The sequence below is a fragment of the Triticum dicoccoides genome, chromosome 7B, assembly GCF_002162155.2.
Source record: "Triticum dicoccoides isolate Atlit2015 ecotype Zavitan chromosome 7B, WEW_v2.0, whole genome shotgun sequence".
Classification (NCBI taxonomy): Eukaryota; Viridiplantae; Streptophyta; class Magnoliopsida; order Poales; family Poaceae; genus Triticum; species Triticum dicoccoides.
Genome location: NC_041393.1, coordinates 80617647 through 80625319, shown reverse-complemented (window position 1 = coordinate 80625319; position 7673 = coordinate 80617647). Strand labels below are relative to the sequence as shown.

The window sequence follows — 7673 nt, the reverse complement described above, 5'->3', positions numbered from 1 at the left end:
GACGGCAGCGGTGACATTTTGCTGCAACCTCTATTGGTTTTTGCTACGACCAACAATTTTTTTGCTACATACATGCACGGCGGACCTGCAACCCGCGACAACGGCGGTGATGTTTTTGCTGCAACCGTCGTTGGGTTTTGCTACAACGGATGAAACGTTTTGCTACATCCATTCATGGTTGACAGGTGGCCGTTGTTTGTAGAACCCTGTGTGGCAAGCTCGACGGTGAGGGCGATGAGTGGCACACCAAGATGCTGCAACCATGAGCATCGATGGCAGGGAGTTACAACCGGACAGCCGAGAAAATTGCATCCGGTTTTGACGGCAGAGCTGCAACCAAAATCAACGAGCTGGGAAGGCTTCTTGGGCGAGAAACGGAGGGCAACATTGCGAGGAGGCGACGTGTGAGCGGCCGGCGGCCATGCAGAGGAGGGAAGCAGGGAACTGCTGCTATCGCGCGGGAGCGCGCACGTGAAGACTAGAGGGCACGAACTGCTGCATTGACGAAGCCAGGGAAGAAAATGTTTGGGAAAGAAGGCATCCGACACGAAATGTTGCGTTGACCAAGCCAGAGAAAAAAAACGATTGGGAAAGAAGGCATCCGACGGCTGCAGGAAGCCAAATCGGAGGGCTCGCGCGCGACCGGCTGGGCTTTCGGCCGGTCCGCCGGCGCGTATCGCTCGCCTAAATAAAAGCACCGGTGGTATTTACCCAAGTCTGACATTAGGGACTCCCAATGTTTTTCTCTCCCTCGATACAACAAAAACACTAGTGGGTCCCACCACCACACGTGTCCCAAAGTGAAAACTAGGAACGACATGAAAGGCAAACATTCTCAATTGTGAGTTAGTGCTGGCTCATCTACACTACTGAGAGAACAAACACAAGTGTTGTAATTCTTTAGACACTGGAGCAGGTTTTCTCTGGCCAATACAACTTTTTACTTCAGTAAGTAGTGGAACTATTACATCCGAAGGTACATAAATCACACATATATACATTCAGATAGTTGATCAACTTGTAACATTACAATGGCTGCAAGTCCCAGGTAAACACATGTAGCTTATGAAATTCGAAGCAGTTCTGTGTGCCAAAAACGAAACTAATCTGATCATGAAGATAGGTCACCGTATTTTAGTGGGAACAAGACGCAACAGCTCCGCAATAAGGCGGTTCGCTGAACACCTTTCGCCAGAAGCATTTGATCAATTTTGTCAGTGAGTTGGCTCTAGGTCTAACCTCAGAATAATACTAGCTGTGTGTTGGGTCCTTAAACCTGTGGGTATCCTTTAAACAATGGTAAGAAGCACATCAATTTAGTATGTACATCAGGATCCTCTCCATGCATTTGCATCATCGGAAGCACTACAGGCTTGTGTTTGTGAAGGGATACCGCCGAGGTCGCCATCCAAACTCATCTGTTGCACTTCCACAGATGATAATATTTTGATGCTCTTCACACAGCTCACAAACTCCCTGTTGACAAAGTTTTCCGAATCATGAGGGGTTGAGGTGGGGCGGTTTAACAAAGAGTTGCGGATAATACTGGATAGATGATAGTGGAAGGGAAGAACTTACTCCCATGGGTCATCCCCAACAAGGAGGATGTCGTTTTCATGATCAACATAGACTAGCTTCCAGTCCATTCTGTACGGATCTTCAAGCTGGCCTTGAATACCAAACATGCATGCAAGATCATGCCGAAGTTCATCATAATTTGTATACCGTGTGATGTCGATTGATCTCCCCACAGATCCACGCTTTTGAACCTTCAAATCAAGATAGTTTGGCACATAACAAAAATTAATGCTACTCGTATACGGAATTAAGAATAACTTGGGTGTAAATAATGATCTCAGGATGCTTCGATTGTTAGGTTAGGACTTTTACACATGTGACTTTGGAACAGGAGTTAGTGATGCTCCAGGACATAAGGATAATGTTTAGTCCTAGCAAAACAGGATAACCCATGATCAAAACAGACATGGATATGGAGAAAATGTTACAAACACAACCTCCATGGAATGCTTCAAATTCAGATTATTATTTCTGCCAATTGACCATTGGGTATTTAGGCTGCATAACAGCCTCCCTGACCCTATTTAAATAGATTTCAATACCCAATGCTAAAAGAAATGGTTCTACTAATTTGCAGGGCTAAAGGAGTTAAAAAACAGCATGTTTTATGAATTTCCAGGACTATATCCGAACTAACTATTACTAACAAAGAAAAACTTCAAGTATTTCTAAGCATGATTCCCCAATCCAGAATCAAGTACACATATTCAAGTTAAGAGGCATGTAGGATCAGTTGTGGTGTGTGCAGTGTGCATTAAATATACTTCACAGGGTACTTCACAATTTTCAGAGTGCACGTGTAGGTATCCGTGATAAACATACTCTTAAAAGTAAACAATACCAACCTTTGTGAAAGTTCTCATCCGCTGTGTTTGATTATTCCACAATCCTTGGCTTGGCATTCCACCATCATTAACAGCAATATCACCTGAACATCCAGGCTTGAAGGACATGTCAGGCACACCAAATGACTGGGAACTGAATGCAGCAGATGATAGCTCATTATCAACCTCCCTGTGATCCCTTTGCCCAGAAGGAAGATTGCAAATATCCTTTCCAGAACCCATCCCTCTTGACAACAGGGCATCCGGCATCAGTGAATCCACATTTTCCGCAATAAGAAAGTTATCCCTTGGGTCGACTTGAGCATTGCTGTCCAAACAAACTGGGGGAAATGAAAAGCCTTCTCGTGGGCTCTCATCTAAACAAAAGGACGTGGCAGATGAAGCATCCAGTTGATCTGAAACTGGGTATCGATTGGGTACAGGGATCGTTTCTTTGCTACTCTGCGTATCATTCTTGTTTCGGTTATCTGGCTTGCTTTGAATTTCCTGAAGTAAGTTGTCAATATGTGGTGATGTTGTCATGTCAGTTAGGTTTCTGCTCCCTTGGTGTGTTCTGCTCAATGAATTCATTGGAGAAAGACGATTGGCAGATGGAGCAGTTGAGCTTGATGGATCCTCGCTCTCGGCAAGTGCTGAGTGGGACCTTGCAAGCTGCTGGGGCGTCAGAGATCCTGTGATGTTGTTTGAGGGTGTCTGATGTGATTGTTTGAACTGGACCATAGCATCAGAGCCGCTCAGCTGGTGTTGCAAAATCTGTTGCTGGAGATATTCCTGATTTTTCTGTGATAACTGTTGCATCAGCTGCGATTGATGCTGCGGGTTCAGTTGAGATAACATATTTTGCTGCTGAATCTTTTGAAGCAGCTGGAGCTGCATTTCTGGTTGTGACAGTTGTTGTAACTGCTGTTGCTGACTCTGTAAAAGGGCCTGCTGATATTCTGCTGCTTGCTGGACCTGTGGTGCCTGGCCTAGAGCTGGCTGCTGCAAAGAACACGCAGTTGGTAAACCTGGAAATCCCGGGCGCTGGGTAGGCGACTTTGGTAAACCCAACTGTTGTAGCTGAGAGGAAGATGGCTGGAAAATCTGGCTCAACATTTGTGCTTGCGAAACAGCCTGTCCACCTTGGGGCTGTTGTTCTCTCAGCTTATGCTGCTCCATTGACGGCATACTTGCAGCGGTCTTCAACTGCTGCTGTGGCTGTGACTGCTGCCTTTGGAGATGTTCTTGCTGCTGCTGTGGCAGTGACTGCTGACGTTGGAGATGTTCTTGCTGCTGCTGGAGATGAATGGCATTCTGCTGCAGCAATTGGGCTTGCTGTTGCTGAACCGCAGAACTTTGCTGTGATTGCTGGACCTGCTGCTGTTGTTGTAGTTGGTGGGACTGCTGTTGATGTTGCGCCATTGCAGGGTGGTCCATTTTTGAGCCAACCTGTGAGTTAGATAAACCAATATTTTGGCCTTGCATATTGAATCTTCTCATCAGGTCGTCATTGCCAGTGCCCATCCCATCCTGCATAGCCATTGCACTGGAGTTCAAGTACGGCGCCTGCACAGCTGGGGCACCAGCTGGAAGCATCTGAGGATTCTGCTGCATAGCCATCCATTGAACTAAGCTCAGGCCTGGAAATAATTGACTTTGGACATCTTTTAGGGCAAAGTCATCACCAAGCCATGGCATGGCTCTTTTGAAAGCACTATCAACCTCGCTTTCATCATCTGCAAGATATATAAAGTTTGCAAGTTATATAATGGTCAAACAGATCTTCAGAAGAGTACTTAAAACTTGATCAAGAAGTTAACTTCAGCATATGTATTAAAAGCAAGAACTTCACAATTTTTACTCATCACATGTTTCCATACAAGCAAGAGCAACCATATGCTTGAAATATAAGTCTGTATGTTTATTCAACTTATATTTATAATTAAACGGATACTCCACACTTCATCCTGTTAATTCATGAGTAGAGTTTATTATACATATGCAAGAAGTGCCATATTCAGGAAAATACCTTCCCACATTTATAGAACTTAAGTTTGCAATGTCGTAAATACCAATTTATGAATCCAACAAAAATAGAATGGTAACAGGATTAAAAGGCCGAAACGCCCGAAGGTTGAGATTACCAACAAAAATACTCTACTGTTCCTAAACCATACTACTACCATACATAGAACTCAATAAGCAGAAGTATCTGCACCTGGCATTCCTGGCTGCTTAGGAAGTTTTGGCCTGAAAAATGGTGGTGGACAAATATAAAAAGGTGTGGCAACTGGTTCAATCTCCCATATCGAAACACGAGTGCGCCTCTCAGATGCAGTTGATTCATCCCAACCAACCTATCTTGGAAAAAGGAGATCAAGTCAGGAGAAATGCAAATATCATTTACGTTTGTATCAGATTATTGGTGTCTATAATATTTGCTCAGTGTCAGGCTTGACTTGTGTACATGTAAGCTGACTATTTGATGGAGATGTTTCCTTGCTAAACACAGCTGGGTGATATGGATATGAAAACACTGCAGAATTGAAAATGAGACCAGTGGCACACCTGAAGGTTCCGCCAATGAGAATTCTTCCACCGCACTGGATCCAAGTCACCGATACCCGTGATCGTGCCCATGTACCTTCGGACCCCCGAATCCTCAGTCTCAAACAGCATCCTGAACCGCATCCCGAGAGAAACTTGTGTATACAGAGCCTTGTTATATTTTGCTAAAGGGATGACAAATTCTGATGGGCTCGCCCTATCCAAAACAAATGTTATGAGTTTATTGTGCTGGATAGCAACAGTGTCTGCATGCGGGATATCAAGTAACAACTACACTACCTTGGATTGTAGAAAATAGTAAAAGGACTACTGTTTGCGGCAGCGTGGGCTGCTGCTGCTAGAATCCCAATGTGCATGCTGTCGCTGGATAAAACTGAGGATGATAAAGCTGGCTGAGGTCTTGTAGCACGCCGTATGCCTAAGAGAAGCTGAGATTTCTCATCCCTGAAAAAGAAGTTTAGGATCCTTGTTCCTTGTAAATAGTATATAAGAACTCCGCCATTTAAATTCGGAATTTGATGAAACTACCTTATAAACAGAACTGAATCACCAGCTAAAAGCCTTTTTGTACTGACAAAGACACTCCAACCAGTTGTCAAAAGGTGTCTCTTTGGTTGACCTGCATGTGCATGTGCATGTGCACAAAAGTAGAGGGATAAGTACACGATGCTGTTGATTGACCAGCCAACATGTCCCAGTGCAAAGACTGCCTTGAAGTTCCAAGAAAAAGAATGAACGCTAATAGGATATATCTGGCAAAAATGCAAATTGGTGACTAAGTCCATGAAAATCAACAGAGAAGTTTTCAAAATGAAATTGTGCCCACTAACTGTAGCACTAGAAGGCTACAGCGCGAAATGGCTAAACATAAGTAATTGCTCCACAACAAAAAATATGGCAGGGAACTGCTTATCAACTTATATTTAACATTAAATGAATGCATACATACCTCGAAAAATGTGTCGGAATTTCCATGGAATGTCATGAAGATCCTTGGCCATCAGCTCTTGAGCGGGTGGTTGCATCGTAAAGTCCTATCGAACATGTTACCCTGGTAAGGCAGGTATTTACTAAATCTGATAAATCCATACTCTGATCCAAGTTATTTCAAGGTTATGAAGTCAATTATTCTTACTAGTGGTGGGAATATTTTTTCCGCCGCACGACGTGGCACCGAGAATCCACCATGAGTACTTGTGTCGCTCGCTGTCAGCGTCTTGCAAAAGAACTCCACTGGCTGCTTGTTTTGCTTCAGACCCAGTTCAGATGCCAGCATTGCGTCCCGATCATACTGACATGCATATGCGGAGATGTTATGAGAATTTTCAAAGAGAACGCATGGCACGGAATCAAGAAATCCGCGAACTTACTTTGTTAACAGGCTGAAGCGTCATCTGAGCATAAACTTCGTCTGTTTCAGAATCTGCCTGTGCAAACAAATATGTGTGCCCAATCAGTAAAACGGGAATAGAATAGAAACAAAAGGCAAGCTGTTACATTGCAACCACGGTGGAAAAGGGGGGGAAACACATACATGTAGGGTGAGGCTCAGAAGCTTGCAGATCAGCTTAGAAGGAAGAGAAGGGTAATTGGGGATGATGTCCACCTCCTTGTGCATCGAAGCGGCGACCTGCCCAAGAAGGGGAATTTTCAGAAACTAGTCATGATTTTTGGCATGTTTCCTACAGTTGAGAGATAAATGACGCACCTGCTCGCTGTGGCCCTGTGGGAAGTAGACGACAAGGCTGCCCACCGGCGGCATCGCCACCAGAGGCCCGGAACAGGCATGCCACAGCTCCGAGTTGATGGCCTTCTTCTCCCCTGCTTCGCAAACGCGCGCCCAGTGGTTACTTACAGTGCAAGTGCATCCATCAGACGTTATAGTACATGTAGTACATGCTTTATCTTGCAAACATTCATAGGAAGGTCATGCAGAAAAGTACAAATCTTGTGCAGGATGTAACAGAAATCAGTTGCAACCAACTGCTACAGCTACCTCTGGGTGCACGGTACAGCAATAGCAATGGCCATGAATGAACTTGGCAAATGCAGAGATGCTTATTGCTTAAGCTGGTACTACTAATGGGCATGCATCCTTGAGGGGAATTAGAGTGTTAATTAATGAAGTACTTGTACAGTAAGTAAGCATGGGCAGAGGAGGAGATTCGCACCCTCCGGCGGGCCGGGCGAGACGCCGGCCGATCCCTGGTCCTTCATCCCGGCGAGATCCCGATCCAAATCTCGCCTCCGGATACCCGAATATCCGCCTCCCCTTGTCACTCGTCCGCCTTTTTATCAGCTGGCCGGTGGCCCGGAGGGCGCACGGGCGCCTTTCCAGCTACAGCAGGCCGCACGAGGCGGCGGCGGCGGCGAGTATAAAATCCACGATCAGGCAAGGAGCGAGCCGCGCGCCCGCCCGCCGCGTAAAGCTAGAGAGACCCTCGTCGCTGCCCGCCACGCCGCGCCGTCGCCGTGCAGCTCGCGCGCGGCGCCTCCGCTCATGCAGCACGCGGCCCCGGGCTAGCGCTGCTGGCTAGCTTCCGCCTGCCCCGAGCACCAGGTGCTCGCCGTCGTCCCGGCGGCGCGCGCCTGGGAGCTCCGGCAGAAGCGCGGGGGTGGGGGCTCGGGTGCTTGGGGACGGCCAGGAGGACACGGCTGTGGGAGGAGGGGGGCAAAGAGGCGGGCCACGAGCGGAGGCCGAGA

The 7673-nt window shown here is 46.5% G+C and overlaps 1 protein-coding gene across 1 annotated transcript; it reads right to left on the bottom strand.

Annotated features, from left to right (window-relative positions):
• Positions 1–977: 977 nt before the first annotated feature.
• LOC119341671 (auxin response factor 16) lies at positions 978–7644 on the bottom strand. Its single transcript, XM_037613534.1, has 13 exons — positions 7142–7644; positions 6679–6791; positions 6505–6600; positions 6341–6397; positions 6106–6261; positions 5920–6004; positions 5499–5589; positions 5250–5414; positions 4971–5166; positions 4621–4759; positions 2424–4138; positions 1579–1769; positions 978–1476 (listed from the first exon to the last, which is right to left on the bottom strand). Exons 1-13 carry the CDS (start codon positions 7185–7187, stop codon positions 1329–1331), a joined length of 3198 nt encoding a protein of 1065 aa, XP_037469431.1. The 5' UTR covers positions 7188–7644; the 3' UTR covers positions 978–1328.
• Positions 7645–7673: the final 29 nt, after the last annotated feature.

Bases quoted from the DNA above. Each gene is read 5' to 3' on its own strand.
- LOC119341671 (XM_037613534.1), bottom strand. From the start codon at position 7,187: ATGAAGGACCAGGGATCGGCCGGCGTCTCGCCCGGCCCGCCGGAGG. The intron at 6,792-7,141 runs GTGCGAATCTCC...TTTGCGAAGCAG, and splicing joins CTCGCCCGGCCCGCCGGAGG to GGGAGAAGAAGGCCATCAAC. The intron at 1,477-1,578 runs GTAAGTTCTTCC...CTTTGTCAACAG, and splicing joins GTTGGGGATGACCCATGGGA to GGAGTTTGTGAGCTGTGTGA.